This window comes from Bos grunniens, chromosome 1 (assembly GCF_055505025.1).
Source record: "Bos grunniens cultivar Pamir isolate PY7600 chromosome 1, Bosgru_T2T1.0, whole genome shotgun sequence".
In the NCBI taxonomy this organism is placed as follows: domain Eukaryota; kingdom Metazoa; phylum Chordata; class Mammalia; order Artiodactyla; family Bovidae; genus Bos; species Bos grunniens.
Window position 1 is genome coordinate 87,306,980 of NC_141165.1, and position 23,148 is coordinate 87,330,127.

Genomic DNA, 23,148 nt, shown 5'->3' on the forward strand with positions numbered 1-23,148 from the left:
TATGGGATCCTAGACCCCTTATCAGGGATTGAACCCAGGCCCACACAAGAGAAAGCACTGATTCCCAGCCACTGGACCACCAATGGATGCCCTTGGTGGTTGACTGTAATAGAAATTGCTCAATCTTCATCTTCGTTTACTCCTCAAATACTATTAACATTCTTGACCAAAAAGTTACTTGAAATGCTCCTGGTTTTTGTCCTACTATTCAGCTACTTCTTATCTCCTCTCTGTATTCCTCTTGCCTATAAAACTTTTCCCTAGGGTTCTCTCTTAGAATATGTCCCTTCTCTTGTCATTTAAAAAAAAAAATATTTATTTTTAATTGAAGGGTGATTACAATATTGTATTGGTTTCTGCCATACTTCAACATGGATCAGCCACAGGTATACATATCTCCCCTCTCTCCTGCCTCCCTCCCACCTACTACCCCTTGTCATTTTATATAATTCCTAAGTGATGTACCCTCATGGTTTCAAATACCAGTTATATGCTTATGTGCTGATTACCACCAAAACCTGTGTGTTCAGTCCAAATCATACTACCTTATTGGGTATCTTCTTGTGTTATGTCTCACAGGTCCCTTAAAATCACCATGGTAATTTGGAACAAATCCAAAACTTCTTTTATCATCCCCAGTGCAGTGAGGGTGTTCATATCTACACAGTTGTGCCAGCTGGAAATCTGGGTTTTTGCCTTTGTCCCTTCTCTTATTCTCACTCTCATTCCACATCTGATAAGTCCTGTCACTTCAACCTAATCACCATTGAATCCTGTATCTTTGTTTAATGAATACTGTATCTTTAACAAGCTATCCTTTGCATTTGTATGACAGCTAAAAACAGAGTTGCTGTGGGTCATTGTCTTTTCTTCAAGAAGATGTTTTTCTTATATTTGGTAATGAATTTGGACGGAAAGGTATAGCCTTCTTTACTTCCCTATCCTTTTCAGTGGATTTTCAGAGTGCGTTATATTTAGAAGGTACTGAGCAATTGTGTTGAACTGAAATAAGAGGATTTGAAACTGTTTAAAAAGTAGCTTAATTTAGAAGCTTCTACATGTTTTCCTTAAGTCTGATGAAGAAGAATTAAGAAATGTGTGTTATAATAGTGGAGAATTAGAAATTGAAACAGTCATTATTAAGCTACTTGGGAGGTGGTGAACAAATTAAATAGAATAATGCTGCTTGACATATAGTTCAGTTCATCAGCTGTGTTTAGAGATTATCAGCTTCTAGCTTGATTTCAATGAAATGTTAACAAGATCAGAATGTACCAAATTTAAGTGGTGGAGTTGCTGAAGGACAGAAGAAGAAATTAACTTTTTTATTGCTTATTTTTCATTGTGTTAATCTTTTGGACCATCATCTCTACTTCATAGGAAAAATATTAGTATGCTATAATCAAATATGTGGTATATTCCCACTTTAACAACTAGGTTTTATTCATATTAACAGGTAAATCTTCAGTTAAATTCACATATTTTAATTGGGAGCAAACCATGAATGTTAGAGGTACTTCATAATAACTCAATTACAAGGAAGTAGAAGAAAGGAGAGTGAACGAAGGACGTTCACTCACAGAGCTTTTTATGTGGGCCACCAGATGGCACAGTGGTTCCACATCAGCTGGTTGCACTGAGAAGGGGAGGGATGAGAGAGGGACAGTGTCACCAGCTGTTCAGGGATGGGGTGTTCTTAAGTCGGTTCTTTGTAACCTCAGATGTCTGTTTTCTGTGGTAAAAGCAGGCCAGCAGCTTGTTATTGCATGTTTGAATTTGTTTCTTTTGAAGTTGGCTTTATGCTACTACCAAATGAACCATGTCAGTATCCCTATTGTGATTTTTGTGAGAAGGTTATTAACTTTTTAGATACAAGAATCAAAAATACTAAAAACATTAAAAATTGAACATAAAGCATTACTATGCAGTATGAAGATAAACTTTCGTTGTTTAGTGAACAATGCTAGTGAAATTATACTCTAAAAAATTCATTGATATTCATTAAATGACCAATATAAATAACTTACGACCCAAATAAGGAATACCTTTAATAATATGAGGGACCAAACAAAGGTAAGGAACAGGAGCCCTCATTGCTTTGAAATGAAGAGTTTTGTTTTTCTTAGTTGTTGATAGTTTATTTGAAGTTTTAAGACAGATTTTCTGCACAGTTCATATATTCATTTGAAGAATATATATAGTCCTAGAACCAGAGGAAGTGAACTATAATTGAATTGTAATGTTTTTATTACATACCAATAGCTATGAAATGATTCTTATTTAGTAATGAAAGCTTGGTATAGAGAACCTAGATTAAAATGGAAAATAAAAAATGGTGAATTATGGACTATCTGGGTACTTTAGGGAAATATTTAATTCTGGTTGTGTGACACCTTACTCCTCTTGTGGGTTGATACAGAATGTAATTAAATAAATATTGAGGTTATAAAGCCACAAGAATAGGCAAAGAATAAGGTTTTTAAAACTTTGGATATAATTGTCATGTAACATTACTTTTAGGTATATGGTGATTTTTTTATATGTTGCAAAATGATCACAAGTCTAATTAACATCTATCACTACACAGTTACACTTTTGTTTTCCTTATGATGAGAACTTTTAAGATCTATACTTAGCAACTTTCAAATACACAATATGGTATTATTAATTATAGTCACCATGCTATAAACAACATCCCTGCTGCTGCTGCTAAGTCAACGTCAGTCGTGTCCGACTCTGTGTGACCCCATAGACGGCAGCCCACCAGGCTCCCCCGTCCCTGGGATTCTCCAGGCAAGGACACTGGAGTGGGTTGCCATTTCCCTCTCCAATGCATAAAAGTGAAGAGTGAAAATGAAGTCGCTCAGTCGTGTCTGACTCTTCGCGACCCCATGGACTGTAGCCTACCAGGCTCCTCCATCCATAGGATTTTCCAGGCAAGAGTACCGGAGTGGGGTACCATTGCCTTCTCCGAATAACATCCCTAGGACTTACTTACTTTATAACTGCAAGTTTGTGTCTTTGGATCACCTTCACCCATTTTGTTCACCTGTCACCTCTGGCAGCCACTAATCTCTTCTATGAGTTTTAGGTTTTTTTTGGTGGAGGGGGCATTATTAGATTCCATATATAAGTGAAGAAATAAGTTTTGAGGATGAGAACTATTCAAGACAGCTAAGCTATATGTGAAATATCAAAAACAGACGAGGAACTTTTTTGTGAAATTATTTTGGGACAGAGTCCAGGGACATTGGGACTCCTGTGGCCCCAAAACGCTGTTTGAAGCCTGGGAAAAATTTGAGAGCCAGACTAGAGGAGTATCTCTCTGCCTTTTCAAGTACCAATGTAACTGAAAGAAGTACCTTTGCTGTGACCTAAGGATGGAAATAGGGCAAAAATCGAATAGGTTGAGTTTCAGAGAAGAATCCTTCCTCTAGATACGGGCTTTAGAATATACTGAAATGAGAATTCAAATGGTACTGTCAGTTTTAACATGACAGAGCACATATATAATTATCTTAACTTTGGGTTGGCATTTTAGAAGTTGACAGCCTTTACCTTCTTGAGATTACTGACCTTATAAAACCAAAAGGACTTGAGTAGTTTCATTTAATGTTAGTGAATAAATGGTGTTTTTTGCTAATCTTGGATTGGAAGAAAAATATAGAAAAAAATAATATATTTTTTGAACTGGGGTCAGTTCTTTACTTTCAGATTTGATCTTTATTTCCAAGCACTCTGAAGAAATGAGGTTAGAAAGGCATCCAACACTGAGTTTATTCCCCAGGCATCCTCCTACTTGATCTCCAGTAGTAATAATGCCTAGCTAGACTCTTATAGTCATTTTGTTGTGTGTTTACACGAGAGTGTCTTTATCTTCATCTCTTCATTTGTCATTCAGATCAATCTAAATCTTTGAAAAATTCCGTTCTGTTGGTTGTGTCAGCTCTCTCTTGATTTTACTTTTGATGTCCATGTTTTAAAGGTTGTCAGTTGTCTGATACTTTCCATTTCCTAAATGCTGGTTAGCTGAACTTTTACCAAATAAGTTCTGCAATTCAAGGATAGTAGAGAAAATAAATGTTTAGTATTAGTTGCATTTTATAGTGTAAAGTTAAAACTTCAGAGGAGTTTAAAAGGAATTCTTTTTTTTAATTTATATCTCTTTAATCTCCTTTTACTGGAGGAATTCTTAATGTAAATTACAAAATAAAAAATGAAGCCTGTATGTCAAAAAGATATATCAATGTAGTTGTAGCTTTGATATCTTTTCATAAGTATAGGGAACCTTAAAATATTGGAAAAGAAGTAGTGAGGAGATCTGCATTTTCTATGAACCACAATAACAGAATATATCTATTAAATAGAAAGAGGGGCAGAAGTAAAGGAACTCAGTAGTAGTAAGGCTCAGTCTTGCCAGTGGCAAGATTTGCAGTGAGCACTTTGCCTCATGCCTGTCTGGGATGGGGGAGTGGGAGTAAGGTGTCACAGACATCGAAAATCAGGATCGTCATTTTGGAAGCCCAAAGATTGAGAGACATAATGTGTCCCACCAGAGTGAGGAAGCACTATTCAGCCTAGAGATTTTTTAAAATTTATTTTGGAACCATAAAACTGGGTTGTCTTTGTTTAGTTTTGAATTAGGTTATTAAATGCTTTTATTTATATTTATAGTATATTTGTTTCATATTTATGTAATTTTATACTCATATAATGATTTTATGTTTGAAATACCCAGTAATTTATGGGTGATTACACTTGTTTTGAAGAATTCTGATAAAATATATAGTCCTTTGGATATGAAATATGGAGGATTAAATAAATAGCTCTATTTGTTAACCTATGAATTTTACTTCTGAAGTAAGTTTGAGACATTTATAGAAAAAAGTATGTTTCTACAGCTATTTTTTCAACTGTACAGTTAACTTCCTGGAATTTCTTCTAATTTTCACCGATTTTGGCACTTTCTGATCTTTTTGAAACAGTGACCACATGGAAAATGTGTATGGCTACCTAATGAAGTACACCAACCTCGTCACTGGGTGGCAGTACAGGTAAGTGTGAGTATTCTGTAGCTTTCTCTCCCAAGAGAACAGAAATGGGCATGATGATTTTATAACTGATGTTACATGACTGGGAAGCATGTTAGAGAAAGACTTACCATGTTTTCTATAAGTCTGATGACTTTCTTTTTCTATTTTTAGGGGGTAAGAGGAGTTAACATTGTCCAAATTGCAGCCTCCAAATACGTCAGAAGTTACTGTTACGCCAAGATTAGTATCATTTATCAACTCACCTTGGGCTTCTTATGTGTACTTCCAGTGGTTAGGCTTTTTGGGTGGTTTAGAGACAGCAAAGAGATTTGTGTTAGGTGCCTGTTGAGGATTCTTGCTTCTTTTCATTGTTGAGGATTCTTAAACTCTTCTGGGATCTTGAAAAGTTTAAATGACCAACCTGAGGTCACACAAGCAATCAAGAAGTAGCACAGCCAACTGTCTTAAATACTTTGTGGAATTGATATTTGTGGGGCAGGGGACTAAACTTTTATTCTTTTATTGTGGTAAAATATAACATAAAATGTACCATTGTAAACATTTTTTGGTATGCAGTTCAGTGGTATTAAATACATTCACATTTTTGTGCAACCATCACCTACATTCATCTCAGAACTCTCTGCATCTTCTCAGACTAAAACTGTACCCATTAGACAATAATTTCACATTTTCCTCTCCCCCTGAGTCCTTAGGCAACCACTGTTCTACTCTCTGTCTCTATGAATTTGACTACTCTAGGTACCTTATATAAGTGGAATCATATAATATTTGTCCTTTTGTGATTGGCTTATTTCATTTAGTGTAATGTTCTCAAAGTTCATCCATGTAGTGTGTGTCAGAATTCTCTACCTTTTGAGGGCTGAAAAACAGTCCCTTGTAAGTGTATACCACATTTTGTTTATCCAGTTATCAATCAGTAGACATTTGGGTTGCTTCCATCTTTTGGCTATTGTGAATAATGCTGCTTTGAGTATTGGTGTACACAATATCAGAGTCACTGCTCTCATTCTTGTGTGTGTATACCCAGAAGTGGAATTGCTGAATCACATTGTAATTCTATGTTTAATTTTTGGGGATATCTCCATACTATTTTCCATAGCAGCTGCACTGTTTTACATTCCCACTAGCAGTGTACAAGGATTCCAGTTTCTCTACATCTTCTCAACAGTTGTTACTTTCTGTTATGTCTATGTGTGTGTATATAATAACCATCTTAATGGGTATTGAGTGTTATCTCATTGTGGTTTTTTAAAACTATTTTAAAAAGTGATAAAGCTAGAATCTGAACCCAAATAGTTCTGACTCCAGGTTGGTATTTTCATTATAAATACTGCTTCTTATTCACATGTCATTTGGAGATCTCTGATTTTGGTTATGATGGAATAATAAGCTGATTCTGCCTTTCTACCTTAAACAATTAGAAAATGGTACATAGTATATGAAGGAATGTTTTTCAGAATTCAAAAAAGAGTTGAAGCATTGTAATGAACATGTGATTGCTTAAAAGAGAAGGCAGTTTGGGATATGTTTAATTTGAAGTAACAGTACGACTTTCACATAAGAGTGATACGCCAGAAGTTGGAGGTCATATGAGAGGTCAAAGCTGGATATGAAATTATAGAAGACAATCATTCCTGTTAAAGTGAAAAGGGTAGTTCTCTAAGGTTCCCACCCTTTATTTTTTTTAAGAAAGAACAAAGTCAGGGGAGCCTTTTCACTTTGCATTTTCTCACCTCAGTTTTTATGTAATTTTTTGAAGGCTTATACATTTAAATGACATATAAAATATTAAAAAAAATTTTATGTCACTTTGCTTTTAGCACTGTTTTTTGTTCTTTTTAAAAAGGGAAATAGGTTAACTTTTCTCCCCCATTCATTCAACTAATTTCATTCATGTTATATTATTGAGTATTACTGAGAAATTCTCAGAAGTGGAATAGAGTAGGAAAGCTCCAAAGTATCCCCAAGCACATAAGATTAAGTATATGTTAAACATGGCATTTCAAGTTAGTGGTGACTTGAGGCCATGGGAAGAAGGGGCATGTGTTTGTATCCTTGTGTGGGGGAGCATACTAAAAAGATCCATTGGCCACTGGTTGCCCAGGAAGTTAGCTAAGAGATCCAAGCAAAGTTCTAGCATAGGGAAAGGCATGGCTTCTACCCTTGCGATTCTTCTAGCTGTCCTAGAGGCCAGTTTTAGCAGCAAAGAAAGTGTGGGAATGAAGACAGCACATCACCATTTGCCACTGAGAACACAACCTTTTATCCGCTTGTCCCATCAGAGAGGTCTCAGGTTGTCAACTGGTTTACTGCAAGCTCGTTTTCTCTTTCCTGCCAGACTGCCTGGAGGCTTGTGGCACAGCAGCGATATCCTGGGTTCCCAGCATGAATTGCAGATTGAATGATAAAAGAGGAACAGAAAGGTTCAGTTCAGTTCAGTTCAGTTGCTCAGTCGTGTCCGATTCTTTGCGACCCCATGAACTGCAGACGCCAGGCCTCCCTATCCATCACCAACTCTTGGAGTCTACCCAAACTCATGTCCATTGAGTCGGTGATGCCATCCAACCATCTCATCCTCTGTCGTCCCCTTCTCCTGCTACCCTCAATCTTTCCCAACATCAGGGTCTTTTCAAATGAGTCATCTCTTTGCATCAGGTGGCCCAAATACTGGAGTTTCAGCTTTAACATCAGTCCTACCAGTGAATACCCAGGACTGATAGGATGGACTGGTTGGATCTCTTTGCAGTCCAAGGGACTCTCAAGAGTCTTCTCCAACACCACAATTCAAAAGCATCAATTCTTCTGCACTCAGCCCTCTTTATAGTCCAACTCTCACATCCATACATGACTACTGGAAAAACCATAGCCTTGACTAGATGGAGCTTTGTTGACAAAGTAATGGCTCTGCTTTTTAATACGCTGTCTAGGCTGGTCATAACTTTCCTTCCAAGAGTAAGCGTCTTTTAATTTCATGGCTGTAGTCACCATCTGCAGTGATTTTGGAGCCCCCAAAAATAAAGTCTGTCACTGTTTCCCCATCTATTTCCCATGAAGTGATGGGACCGGATGCCATGATCTTCGTTTTCTGAATGTTGAGCTTTAAGCCAACTTTTTCACTCTCCACTTTCACTTTCATCAAGAGGCTTTTTAGTTCCTCTTCACTTTCTGCCATAAGGGTGGTGTCATCTGCATATCTGAGGTTATTGATATTTCTCCCAGCAGTCTTGATTCCAGCTTGTGCTTCATCCAGCCCAGCGTTTCTCATGATGTACTCTGCATATAAGTTAAATAAGCAGGGTGACAATATACAGCCTTGATGTACTCCTTTTCCTATTTGGAACCAGTCTGTCTGTTCCATGTCCAGTTCTAACTGTTGTTTGCTGACCTGCATATAGGTTTCTCAAGAGGCAGGTCAGGTGGTCTGGTTTTCCCATCTCTTTAAGAATTTTCCACAGTTTATTGTGATCCACACAGTCAAAGGCTTTGGCATAGTCAATAAAGCAGAAATAGGTGTTTTTCTGGAACGCACTTGCATTTTCAATGGTCCAACGGATGTTGGCAATTTGATCTCTGGTTCCTCTGCCTTTTCTAAAACCAGCTTGAGCATTTGGAAGTTCACGGTTCATTACTGCTGAAGCCTGGCTTGGAGAATTTTGATCATTACTTTACTAGCGTGTGAGATGAGTGCAATTGTGTGGTAGTTTGAGCATTCTTTGGCATTGCCTTTCTTTGGGATTGGAATGAGAACTGACCTTTTCCAGTCCTGTGGCTACTGCTGAGTTTTCCAAATTTGCTGACATATTGAGTGCAGCACTTTCAGAGCATCATCTTTTAGGATTTGAAATAGCTCAACTGGAATTCCATCACCTCCACTAGCTTTGTTCACAGTGATGCTTCCTAAGGGCCACTTGACTTCGCATTCCAGGATGTCTGGCTCTAGGTGAGTGATCACACCGTCATGATTATCTGGGTCGTGAAGATCTTTTTTATACAGTTCTGTGTATTCTTGCCACCTCTTCTTAATATCTTCTGCTTCTGTTAGGTCCATACCATTTCTGTCCTTTATTGCACCCATCTTTGCCTGAAATGTTCCCTTGGTATCTGATTTTCTCAAAGAGATCTCTAGTCTTTCCCATTCTGTTGTTTTCCTCTATTTCTTTGCATTGATCACTGAGGAAGGCTTTCTTATCTCTTCTTGCTATTCTTTGGAACTCTGCCTTCAAATGGGTGTATCTTTCCTTTTCTCCTTTGTTTTTCATTTCTCTTCTTTTCACAGCTATTTGTAAGGCCTCCTCAGACAGCCATTTTGCTTTTTTGCATTTCTTTTTCTTAGGGATGGTTTTGATCCCTGTCTCTTGTACAATGTCACGAACCTCCATTCACAGTTCATCAGGCACTCTGTCTATCAGATCTAGTCCCTTAAATCTATTTCTCACTTCTACTGTATAATCATAAGGGATTTGATTTAGGTCATACCTGAATGGTCTAGTGGTTTTCTCTACTTTTTTCAATTTAAGTCTCAATTCGGCAATAAGGAGTTCATGATCTGAGCCACAGTCAGCTCCTTGTCTTGTTTTTGCTGACTGTATAGAGCTTCTCCATCTTTGGCTGCAAAGAATATAATCAATCTGATTTTGCTGTTGATGATCACCAAATTATCATCATCTGGTGATGTCCATGTGTAGAGTGTTCTCTTGTGTTGTTGGAAGAGGGTGTTTGCTATGACCGGTGCGTTCTCTTGGCAAAACTCTATTAGCCTTTGCCCTGCTTCATTCTGTACTCCAAGGCCAAATTTTCCTATTACTCCAGGTATTTCTTGACTTCCTACTTTTGCATTTCAGTCCCCTATCATGAAACGACATCTTTTTTACGTGTTCTAAAAGTTTTTATAGTCTTCATAGAACCTTTCAACTTCAGCTTCTTCAGCATTACTGGTCGGGGTATGGACTTGGATTACCATGATATTGAATGGTTTGCCTTGGAAATGAACAGAGATCATTCTGTCGTTTTTGAGAGTGCATCCAAGTACTGCATTTTGGACTTTTTTGTTGACTATGAGGGCTACTCCTTTTCTCTAAGGGATTCCTGCCCACAATAATAGGTATAATGGTCATCTGAGTTAAATTCACCCATTCTAGTCCTTAATCGCTGATTTCTAGAATGTTGACGTTCACACTTGCCATCTCCTGTTTGACCACTTCCAATTTGCCTTGATCCATGAACCTCACATTCCAGGTTCCTATGCAATATTGCTCTTACAGCATCGGATCTTGCTTCTATCACCAGTCACATCCACAGCTGGGTGTTGTTTTTGCTTTGGCTCCATCCCTTCATTCTTTCTGGAGTTATTTCTCCACTGATCTCCAGTAGCATATTGGGCACCTACAAAAAGGTTAAGACCATGTTAAAGGAACTTAGGCTTAGAGCTCAGTTCTTTTGGTAGACTTAGCCACTTGGTCCCTGAAGTGTGGATAAAGCTTAAGTAACAAAAGCACTGTACCTGTGCCAGGTATTCAAGGTGGTCTCCTGGCAATCTATTTCTGTTTGACTAAGAGCAACTGAGAGAAGCTTGGAGAAATCCAGCATGAGCATACTCTGTAAATAATAAACTGCTTGTTTTGGAATGTGGTACCCTAAGAAACAGCAAGACCCTCTCTTGAATGTACTTCCTTTCACTTTGAATTAGCATTCATGAAGAGGAGATCTCTTCCTACTCAGAAGTTCTGTACATGGTCAGCACTGAAGCCTAGGATGGTCAGCACAAAGCATATGCGTGTCTTTCCATCCAAAATCTTCCCTGAAGTTGGCTATTGCTATCATAAGACATACTTCCAAGTCAGAATATTTTTTAAAGTTCCATTCCAAAATACTTCATTTTAAGTTGTCAGCTATTCTGAGGATTAGTCATTTTCTCAAACTTGCAGTCTTTATTATTTTGAAATTGCACAAAATAAATAATTATTTAATTTTTCTTTTTAACAATGTGGTGACTTTTCAGCATATAAAGAAAGATGCTGAATCTTAAGCCTTTTTTTCTATGTTTCTTTAGCTCCTAGGTTAGACCAGCTTGCTAAGAATACTATAATCAAGAGTCTAGTCGTCTTCTGGGCAAAATAGCTTTCAGTTTCCTTGCTATGTGAATTGTCTCTCCATCTCCAATCTGCACATCTTATACATCTCCAGAGAAAGGGTGAAGGAAGAACATTTGGGTTAATTCGTGTGTAATGAAAGACAGCATACAATGCGTTATTGGTGCCACTGGGTCCATAGCATCATCTTGGTATTAGGTAATCAGTTTTTGACTCAATTCTATCATGTTACCAGTTCCTCCTCAGTATTACTTTTGTATATCTAGGTGAGTGCTTCCCATGTTGTAGATTTGTGGTAATGCTTTTGGGATAAGAAATACATGTTCCCAGTAACTTGAGATTTCCAACATTGTTCTCTAAATTTTCTTTGAATTGACTTCTTAGAAGAGACCAGTCTTCTTTCTTTCTTTGGAATAATTGGGCTTATTGCTTAGACTAGGAGAAAGAGATTTCTTTCCTTATTTCCTTCATTCATTCCTTTCCTTATTTCTTGTTTGTCTGTTTGTTCAGATTTGTCTGAACCACCAGGGAAGCCCCGTTAAAAGTCACAAGCATGCTAAAGATGAATGAGAAAAACAATAGTCTTGCTTTTCCAGCTCCCTTTTCAGGTAGCTGCTTTCAACTTCTCTTATTTGCTTCTCATTATTTCTTTTTCTTTCCCTTAATAAAAGGCCAATTGCATTCTCTCCCAGTTTGGTATGATTGATATAGTTGCCACGTTGCTTAAGATAGTATCTTCTAGGAACTTGAACTGGATCAAATTGTCTGGATGTATTACAGAATGCATTAACATGTAGAATACCAAATTGCTGTAAACCCAAACATTAATTTTTTGGAATAGAGACTTTTTAGATTTTTTTCCTAAAGAAAAGAACTATTGTACTACTTAAATTGGAATCCAAATTAATATATTTCCCAAAGTAGTTAATCTAAAACCAAATCAGAACATCAAATTCTTTTCCAGCGTGTTTCATTATATCATCATTTAGTTTCAAGTTCCTTATGGTTCTGCATCTCTAGTTGCAGCCTTTTCATTTTAAAACAGGATAAGTAATCTTTAGTTGTGACCTATTTAATAATGTGTTCACAAAGTCTTGCTACTTTGGCATTATTCATATTGTTTATTTCACTGGTTAAATCTTAAATCATATTCATTTCTTACCTAGCATTTGTTAATCCCAGAGCTCATGCTTTGATTTGTTCCCAGTGAATTTTAAATAAAAACTCTCCCTACCATTTGTCTTTGGGAACTTACCCTGTTAATGAATTCTGGAGAGAAATCTTCCTCTGAAGGATACTGTATTTTTGTTTCCTTTCTGCATTGTCTTGTATTCCCTATTAAATGCCTCTTTCACAGCTGAAGATTTTATATCTTTTATTAAACTCATTCAATTCTTCAGTAACATTTACTACTAGGAAATTCAGTCTAGTGTTTCTAAGTACTTCTTGAGATGCTTTTGAATTTTATTTTTTTAATAGCAAAAACTCAAAAGTATGTGATTAAAATTTGGATTGCTCTAGTTTGACTAGGGGAAATATTTTAAAAGTATGACCTTTTTTAAAATTATTGCAGGTTTTTTGTTCTAAACAATGAAGCTGGGCTGTTGGAGTATTTTGTGAATGAACAGTCTAGAAATCAAAAACCCAGAGGTACTTTGCAGCTTGCAGGAGCTGTAATATCACCCAGTGATGAGGACTCTCACACCTTCACTGTAAATGCTGCCAGTGGGGAACAATATAAACTCAGAGGTATGGCTGAAATATGAGAATTAATAGTGTGATTTTCTTCTTCCTTGAGAAGTTGATATACTTCCCTCCTTTCATTTAGGTTTTGGAAATAGAAATTACTATCATTGATACAGAAACAGTATTCTACACCTTGTAATTGTTTTAAGGGTTTATGAGATCTGTTTTAATTAATGACTTTTAAGTTGCACAGTGAGTAAGTCTGTTTAAAATTGACCCCTCTAAGAAATTTGTATAGATGAAATACTGAGAAATCTAAAAACATAGACTTGTTAAAAATGTTTTGTCTTCCACAGATTTGTATTTTATTTCCTTTCTTAATTTAGTTGATATGTTCTCTTCGTGTTTTTTAATGATTAATGTACATAACTGGGATTTATGAAAATGCTTGTATTCAGGTGTAACATCTGTTTAGATAAATATAATTTGTATAGAGGTTTCTATTTTTTAATTAATACACATAAAGTATGATGTTAATCCTAATTGATCATGCTAGAGATCTGAAAGAATATATTGAGTACACACCAAATGCTTAATAAAGGATATTTATTTGAAGAAGAGCATATCTTTAAGCGAAAGTTAAGACATGTCAAGTTCCATCTACCCACCGAGCTATATGTCATTTATCCTCCCTAGGAAATATCCACATCCAGCTATGGTGTTACCTAACAAGGTTGATGCTTTGGCCTTTTTCCTACCTCACTCTGGTCAGGGAGAGTGGGAACATGCCCTGATTTTCAGTGATCCATTCTTCATGCTATAACAATTAATTGTATTCTGAAAATAAATGAAAAAGTAAATAACTTGTAGATACTTTTTATCAGCCACAGATGCTAAAGAGCGACAACATTGGGTTAGCAGACTTCAGATATGTACACAACACCACACTGAAGCTATTGGCAAGGTATGTGGATTCATGTATGATATTAATGCACGGAAATGGGGAAAGATCTTTTTAACTTTATTTTTTTGCATTTTAAAATTGAGATTCACATACCATAAAATTGATCCTTTTAAAGTGTACAATTTCATGGGTTTTATTAATATATTCATAAGATTATATAGTTGTTGCAACTATCTAATTCCTGAACATTTTCATCACCTTCCAAAAAACCCGTATCTGTTTAACAGTCACTCCCTATTTGAATCTCTTTTCCCAGTCCCCTGGCAAAAACTAACCTATAATTTCTGTTTCAATAGATTTGTCTATTCTGGGCATTTGATATAAATGGAATCATGCAGTATGTGGTGTTTGTTTGTTTGTTTTTGTCTGGCTTCTTACGATAAGCATAATGTTTTAAAGGTTCATCCATGTCATTGCATGGATCATACTTCATTCCTTTTTAAGACTGAATAATCGTCTTTTATGGATATACCACATTATGTTTATCCATGCATCAGCTGATAGGCATGTGGATTGTTTACATGTTGTGGCTGTTATGAATAATACTTCTATGAACATTTGTGTTCAAATCTTTGTATGAACATATGATTTCAGTTTTCTAGGTTATTCCTAGGAGTGAAATTACTGGGTTATATGGTAGTTGTCTGTTTAACTATTGAGGAGCTGCCAAACTGTTTTTGAAATTGGCCAAATTATTTCCCATTCTCACCAGCAATACACGAAGGTTCCAGTTTCTCCACATTATTACTGATACTGTTACTGTCCTTTTTTAACAATTATTATGGCCATCCTCATGGTTATGAAGTAGAATTTTGTTGTGGTTTTAATTTCATTTCTCTAATGGCTAATAAGGTTGAGCGTCTTTTCATGTGTTTATAGATAATTTCTGTATCTCATTTGAAGTGTTTTCTTTTTTAAAATGAGGAGGGTCTTAGTACTTGAAATCTGAGGTTAGAAATGTCTAAAAATTAATATGTGGGAAGCAGAGTTAAAGGATTTCCATACCTTTTTGTTTTCTTTTTAGTGTTCCTTCCCCATAGCTAAGTTTTTTAAAATTGTGATTTAGGCCTGCAATCTTTAAGAAATCCAGCAAAAAACTTTATTCTTGCTGCAAGATTCTAATCTTTGGCAGTGACCAGAAAGTGCTAGTTTGTTTCAAAGATACTTGAATGTTACACTAGAAAAATTATTATATTGAATATTGATGAATGTATTTTTTGCTTCAATCATGATGTTTAAATATCTGAAATTAGAAATTTCTTGTTATTTTAATATATGTCTAATGTAAAAAAAGAATTCTTGACAGCACACACCTGGAATTAATTTTCTGAATAAATTACCAGTTTACTATGGGATGTGTGAAATTCTTAAACTTTGAAGGTTTTAAATTTTTCCATCTTCAGAACTATTCTTGTAGTTAATTCTGAGGTTAACCTTATTTTTAAAACTGTTTGTGTGTAAGCCTCCAGTATATTATAGGTTGAGAGTTTACCTAAATTTTAAAAAAGGAATTATTTTCTTTGTCTAATAGAATAATCCTCCTCTGAAGTCACGGAGCTTCTCACTTGCATCTAGTGGTAATTCTCCTATATCCCAGAGGAGACCAAGTCAAAATACCATTTCCTTTTTTAATGTTGGACATTCCAGACTACAATCAGTGAGCAAAAGAGCTAACTTACCTCCAGACCATCTTGTGGAAGTCAGAGAAGTAAGTATGAATTGAAATCAAGTTAAAATGCATAAAATAATATTACCAGCTTGATTTTGTCACAAAAAATTTTTTAATCCTGTTTGTGTCTTCTGGGGGCCTCAATGTTTAGGTCATAACAATTCCCTGATTTTTTAGGTGTCCTAAGTTTCCGCAAGTCTGTCAGCTAGGTTCTGTGTACACTATCATATTTTAAAAATCTGTATCTTTTATTTCTCAAGAGAAAGTATAGACTCCTTTAATGTAAAATTTATGATAAAAGGATTATTAAGCCTAGTGGAAAGACTGTGTGATCAAACAAGTGACCTTTTTTTTTTTTTTAACTGATACATGTAAATAGAGAATTTCAAACATACAAAGATAGAATAGTTAAATCCTTGATGTTCCCTTATCTCACCATTTTCCTTATTCTCTTTGAAACTAAGTACCAAATAATTCTAGTTAATAAAGAATGCAGGAGAGGGAAATGGCAACCCACTCCAGTATTCTTGCCTGGAAAAGTCCATGGACAGAGGAGCCTGGCGGGCTGCAGTCCATGGAGTTACATGACTGAGCATGTGTGTATAAGGGTGGAGGATGATGGGTTGGTAGCAATAAACTGGTAGAACTAAAAAAATAAAATAAAAATAAAGAATGCAGTTAGGTTCTTAATAATCCAGGTGTTGTTTACTGAGTTAATTTTGATAGAGCCCATAGATACCTATGTAGTGGATTGTGGATTATAAATCACACCCAAATGATTTAAGGCAGGAAGCTGGGGAGAATGTTCCCTCTATCAGGTTATTTTAGGTTGTATTTGTAGGTGAAGAAATTGAGATTTGAGTGAAATTATACATTCCTGGGAAAGATATCCTTGAAGATATGTATTGTCAGTACCTATATCAAGGAGTTCGTGATATCAGTATGTTACTGGTAATGTTCACCTTGATCTCGTGGTTAAGGTAGCTTCTGCTTGATTAAAGTAGCTTTCCTCCACTGTAAAGTTGCTGTCTTTTTCTCTGTAGTTAATAAAATATCTGGGGAGCTTCTTTGAGACTATGTATTTCCTTTTTCTTTTCAAAGACATTGAGAGAACTTTTGTTACTATACTGACCATGGTTCCCGGTGGGTGTTCTCAAGCTTTTTGTGGCCTTGGTATCTGTTTCACTCTTAAAAATTATTGAGGACCTGAAAGAATTTTTGCTTTATATAGGTTAAACTTACCAATATTTACCTTATTAGAAATTGAAACAGGTATTTAAAAAATGCTTGTTTTTAAAATTTACCTTTCAATTTTATGTTTTATTATTTTAAAATAAAAATTAATAAATTCATACATATTAACATAGATAACATATTTTTATGTCAAACAGCTATTTTCCCCCCCAAATAAACAAAATAATTGCACTCAATGCAATTATTGCAAACTCAATTTACTGCAAATGTGTAGTTTTAGTTGAACTATATGAACTATATGAAAAAAACCTTTGTGGTTGGGGAAAAAAGAGAAATGTTTTAAAATAGTTTTTTAAGGTAAATGTGACTGTTCTTTGATACTCCAGTAAAAGTGGACAGTGACAGTTTCTTAAGTGTTAGATGCAGTGTGGAATCTAATATGTATCAGTGGACTTTTCAGATTCTGTTTCATGACAGTACACTGGTTTGCCTTGCACATTGAGTGGATGTTTAACTTATGCACGATTTTGTAACACTGCATTAGTCATTTGGAAAATGTTAGTTTGGAGTTAGGCAGCCCTTACAGATACTGGTATACAATATCAAAAATTCACAATCATTAACATCCGTACCAACTTCATCAGAAAAGGCTTTCAATATTGGGAAACTGCAAAGCTTATGGTGACTGATACAGGTTTTCCAAAATTGTAATTTCATTTTAAAGCTCATATTTTATCAGTTCAGTTCAGTCACTCATTCTTGTCCAACTCTTTGTGACCCCATGAATCACAGCACGCCAGGCCTCCCTGTCCATCACCAACTCCCGGAGTTCACTCAGACTCATGTCCGTCAAGTCACTGATGCCATCCAGCCATCTCATCCTCTCTTGTCCCCTTCTCTTCCTGCCCCCAATCCTTCCCAGCATCAGAGTCTTTTCCAATGAGTCAGTTCTTTGCATGAGGTGGCCAAAGTACTGGAGTTTCAGCTTTAGCATCATTCCTTCCAAAGAGATCCCAGGGCTGATCTCCTTCAGAATGGACTGGTTGGATCTCTTTGCAGTCCAAGGGACTCTCAAGAGTCTTCTCCAACACCACAGTTCAAAAGCGTCAGTTCTTCGGTGCTCAGCCTTCTTCACAGTCCAACTCTCACATCCATACTTGACCACTGGAAAAACCATAGCCTTGACTAGACGGACCTTTGTTGGCAAAGTAATGTCTCTGCTTTTCGATATCCTATCTAGGTTGGTCATAACTTTTCTTCCAAGGAGTAAGCATCTTTTAATTTCATGGCTGCAGTCACCATCTGCAGTGATTTTGAAGCCCAGAAAAATAAAGTCTGACACTGTTTCCACTGTTTCCCCATCTATTTCCCATGAAGTGATGGGACCAGATGCCATGATCTTAGTTTTCTGAATGTTGAGCTTTAAGCCAACTTTTTCACTCTCCACTTTCACTTTCATCAAGAGGCTTTTTAGTTCCTCTTCACTTTCTGCCATAAGGGTGGTGTCATCTGCATATCTGAGGTTATTGATATTTCTCCCGGCAATCTTGATTCCAGTTTGTGCTTCTTCCAGCCCAGCATTTCTCATGATGTACTCTGCATATAAGTTAAATAAGCAGGGTGACAATATACAGCCTTGATGTACTCCTTTTCCTATTTGGAAGCAGTCTGTTTGTTCCATGTCCAGTTCTAACTGTTGCTTCCTGACCTGCATATAGGTTTCTCAAGAGGCAGGTCAGGTGGTCTGGTATTCCCATCTCTTTCAGAATTTTCCACAGTTGATTGTGATCCACACAGTCAAAGGATTTGTCATAGTCAATAAAGCAGAAATAGATGTTTTTCTGGAACTCTCTTGCTTTTTCCATGATCCAGCGGATGTTGGCAATTTGATCTCTGGTTCCTCTGCCTTTTCTAAAACCAGCTTGAACATGAGGAAGTTCTCGGTTCACGTATTGCTGAAGCCTGGCTTGGAGAATTTTGAGCATTACTTTACTAGCGCGTGAGATGAGTGCAATTGTACGGTAGTTTGAGCATTCTTTGGCATTGCCTTTCTTTGGGATTGGAATGAAAACTGACCTTTTCCAGTCCTGTGGCCACTGCTGAGTTTTCCAAATTTGCTGGCATATTGAGTGCAGCACTTTCAGAGCATCATCTTTCAGGATTTGGAATAGCTCAACTAGAATTCCATCACCTCCACTAGCTTTGTTCTTAGTGATGCTTTCTAAGGCCCACTTGACTTCACATTCCAGGATGTCTGGCTATAGGTGAGTGATCACACCATCGTGATTATCTGGGTCGTGAAGATCTTTTTTGTACAGTTCTTCTGTGTATTCTTGCCACCTCTTCTTAATATCTTCTGCTTCTGTTAGGTCCATACCATTTCTGTCTTTTATCGAGCCCATCTTTGCATGAAATGTTCCCTTGGTATCTCTAATTTTCTTGAAGAGATCTCTAGTCTTTCCCATTCTGTTGTTTTCCTCTATTTCTTTGCATTGATCACTGAGGAAGGCTTTCTCATCTCTTCTTGCTATTCTTTGAAACTCTGCATTCAGATGTTTATATCTTTCCTTTTCTCCTTTGCTTTTCATTTCTCTTCTTTTTACAGCTATTTGTAAGGCCTCCCCAGACAGCCATTTTGCTTTTTTGCATTTCTTTTCCATGGGGATGGTCTTGATCCCTGTCTCCTGTACATTGTCACGAACCTCCGTCCATAGTTCATCAGGCACTCTATCAGATCTGCTGCTAAGTCACTTCAGTCGTGTCCAACTCTGTGCGACCCCATAGACGGCAGCCCACCAGGCTCCCCCGTCCCTGGGATCCTCCAGGCAAGAACACTGGAGTGGGTTGCCATTTCCTTCTCCAATGCATGAAAGTGAAAAGTGAAAGTGAAGTCGCTCAGTCGTGCCCGACTCTTAGCGACCCCATGGACTGCAGCCCACCAGGCTCCTCCATCCATGGGATTTTCCAGGCAAGAGTACTGGAGTGGGGTGCCATTTCCTTCTCCTCTATCAGATCTAGTCCCTTAAATTTATTTCTCATTTCCACTGTATAATCATAAGGGATTTGATTTAGGTCATACCTGAATGGTCTAGTGGTTTTCCCTACTTTCTTCAATATAAGTCTGAATTTGGCAATAGGGAGTTCATGATCTGAGCCACAGTCAGCTCCCGGTCTTGTTTTTGCTGACTGTGTAGATCTCCATCTTTGGCTGCAAAGAATATAATCAATCTGATTTCAGTGTTGACCATCTGGTGACGTCCATGTGTAGAGTGTTCTCTTGTGTTGTTGGAAGAGGGTGTTTGCTATGACCAGTGCGTTTTCCTGGCAAAACTCTTATTAGTCTTTGCCCTGCTTCATTCCATATTCCAAGGCCAAATTTGCCTGTTACTCCAGGTATGTCTCTACTTCCTACTTTTGCATTGCAGTCCCCTATAATGAAAAGGACATCTTTTTTGGTTGTTCGTTATAAAAGGTCTTGGAGGTCTTCATAGAACTGTTCAACTTCAGCTTCTTCAGCATTACTGGTCGGGGCATATACTTGGATTGCCATGATATTGAATAGTTTGTCTTGGAAACGAACAGAGATCATTCTGTCGTTTTTGAGATTGCATCCAAGTACTGCATTTCGGACTCTCTTGTTGACCATGATAGCTACTCCATTTTTCTAAGGGATTCCTGCCCGCAGTAGTAGATATAATGGTCATCTGAGTTAAATTCCCCATTCCAGTCCATTTTAGTTCGCTGATTCCTAGAATATTTTATAATTGGCAACAAATGCTGTCAGTTGTTTTTCTTGAAGTGACAAATCATCTTGTTTAATTTTGAAAGGATGTCTACCACATACTCCCAAGCCTGAAGAGCTATAGTTATTAGCAATCATTCTGTCAGGGAAAAACAACACTCTTGTGCTTCTCCTCTATGCTACTATAACACCCCATGCTTCTGTATCCAGTCACCAAATGTGTGGGGGTTTCCTTCACACTAGGTAATTCTCTGATTCTTGGCAGATTCCAGCTAGGTGTTCTACAATTTAGTTCAGTTCTGACACCATTTAGCTGAGATAGTATCAGATCCCACAAAACTGCCCTCATTTCAGATGCCCTTCCCAAGTCCAGGTTGTCACCTGTGTTTCTGAACAACCAATATAATCACGTTCTTTCATGTCAGGTGGTGATCTGTGAAAATAAACTGCTTGTTCAACCTGTAACTCAGTCTCGCAAGTGCTTTTCCTTGGGCAACCACAGTGCTTTGGTATGCAACAGTATTGTACATTTTTTTTTTTTATGTACGATAGAAGTGTGCTTCTCATTTTTCATATAGACAATTTTAAATATGTGTACTCAAGAGTGGATAAAGTAAAACTAATAATTTTTACTGATTTTTCAGAAATATTCTTAACAAAATTGGCTGTCTTTTCCCCAGCCCCCAATGCTTACATGGGGGTGAAGTGCATGGCAGTGAAGAATACAATCGTGACACTGTTGTATCAACTGCCATGATTCTAAGACACCAACAGTTTTACCTACCATTGCTTTTGCACCATCTGTGCAAATGCCACCAAGTGAAGAAGGCAAATTAATTTCCTAGAATTATTGTGAAAATAATCTTGACTCCATAGACCCCCTGAAAAGAGCCCCATAAGAATCTGGAGAGCACTGTTTGAGAATTGCTATTCTATAGTGATCTAGCTCCAGTTGGTTATAATGCAAAGATATAATTCAAAGTGAGTTTGAAAGGAGTATTTTAATCAAAGTCCATGAGTAAGTCCAGCAATAAATGAAGTAACAGTTGGCAAAAGCAACTGACTGTTGAAAATCAAGTCATATTGTGGCTCTGTGGATTTATTACTGAAGTGTTAAAGTGATCTATTTTAGTATTTACTAATTACAATAAATTACTAATTTACAATCCATCAATCACTCTATTAATCAGTGCATGCTTCTTGCAGGTTACTATGCTCTGCCTTGGGAGAAGCTAACATCACCAGTCTAGTAAGGGAGACACATTTAAAATACAAGCGATAAAATCATGATTCTCATCTGATTTTCAGACAAACTATATGCCACATAAGTGATGTTCATTATCATCGTATTTGTCATACCTAGCTGCAAAACACAGATTAAGCAAGTTTTCAGCTTTCATGATGGTTTTTCATTCTTAAGGAACTGGTTTTACTATTGTCAGGAACACTCACTAAAACAGCTTCACAGAATCAGTTCTATTTCATTGTAAACATATGGTCAGCCCATTTGTTTGCTTTGGAAAGAACCATAACCAAATTTTATTCTTTGGCAGGAGGAAGGGGGCATGCCATGCAGCTTCTGGGATCCAACTGGTACCCCTTGCAGTGGAAGCACAGAGTCCTAATCAATGGACCACCAGGGAATTTTCAGATTTTAACATTTGCACTCTAATGATAATTTAAATTTTATTTTTTCCAGTTAAGAGCATCACTTTCTTAAGCCTCTTCACTTTTTTATTTTAATTTTTTTTTTATAATTTGTTTATTTTATTTTTTGGTTGTGCAGGGTCTTCATTGCTGCCTGCATGCTTTCTCTAATTGTGAAGACGGGGATTCCTCTCTAGCTGTGGTGTGGGAGCTTCTCATTGTGGAAGCTTTTCTTGTTGTAAAGCATGGGCTTCAGTAGTTACAGCATGCAGGCTTAGTGGCTTGAGGGCCCTAGAGCTCAGACTCAGTAGTTGTTCGAGGCTTAGTTGCTCTGCAGTATGTGGAATCTTTTCCAGACCAGCGATTGAACCCATGTCTCCCGCATTGGCCGGCTGATTCTTAACCACTGGACCACTAGGGAAGTCCTTAGGCCTCTTCACTTACAATATCCAAACTAGCAAGTGGCTTTTTTGGGCCATTTGTATAAAGAAACACTTTTCTTCTTTAATGTTATATTGTGAGAGCTGATTATTCATATTGTTGATATCCTGCTTATGATTTTTTCCTTTATTAAACTTTTATTGGCTTATAACATAATATAGGAAAGTATGCATAATCTTTTTTTCCTTTGTGTTCTCTGAAGAGTGTATTCAAGTGAATAGGTGTTTTTTTTAATTTGAATGTCCAGTTTTCCAATGTTTTTCTTGTTGTAAGAATAAGAAGTTGTATTCTCTTGAGTTCAAAGAAGAAAGTGAAAAATAGTCTCTTGTTTGGCTCTAGATTGAATCTCTTAGGAAGTAATGTGGAGCCTGTTTAACCAACTCACTTCAGTCATTAGCAACTCTGTTTCACTGTGCTTCCTTCTGAATGTTAGACAGTCCCTAAAGACCATACTTCCTCCACGCTATTACTTTTGTTGTAAAGTCAACCCATCCTTGAATGTTGTATGTCCCCAAGAAGTTTACGTAAGATTGGCTATTTGATTTGTTCTGGAAGGACAGTTTTCCCTTGTCTGGAAAGTAATAAATTCATCTTGGTTCAGATATACTTGAGTAGTAATTTTTTCCCTCAACATTACTAGCACTTGTGACTTGTTTAAAAAA

General features: G+C 36.9%; 1 protein-coding gene across 5 annotated transcripts in view; it reads left to right on the forward strand.

Annotated features, from left to right (window-relative positions):
* OSBPL11 (oxysterol binding protein like 11) overlaps window positions 1–23,148 on the forward strand; it is a 92,525-nt gene that overhangs the window by 23,230 nt on the left and 46,147 nt on the right. For all 5 annotated transcript variants that reach the window (XR_015164197.1, XR_015164195.1, XM_086401792.1 and 2 more), the window contains exons 2-5: window positions 4,986–5,054; window positions 12,717–12,892; window positions 13,714–13,793; window positions 15,325–15,501. Coding sequence is in view for 2 of the 5 variants with exons in the window: in XM_086401792.1 (XP_086257918.1) it covers window positions 4,986–5,054; window positions 12,717–12,892; window positions 13,714–13,793; window positions 15,325–15,501 (502 nt within the window). In the remaining 3 variants the exon portion in view is untranslated. The remainder of the gene's footprint in view (window positions 1–4,985; window positions 5,055–12,716; window positions 12,893–13,713; window positions 13,794–15,324; window positions 15,502–23,148) is intronic.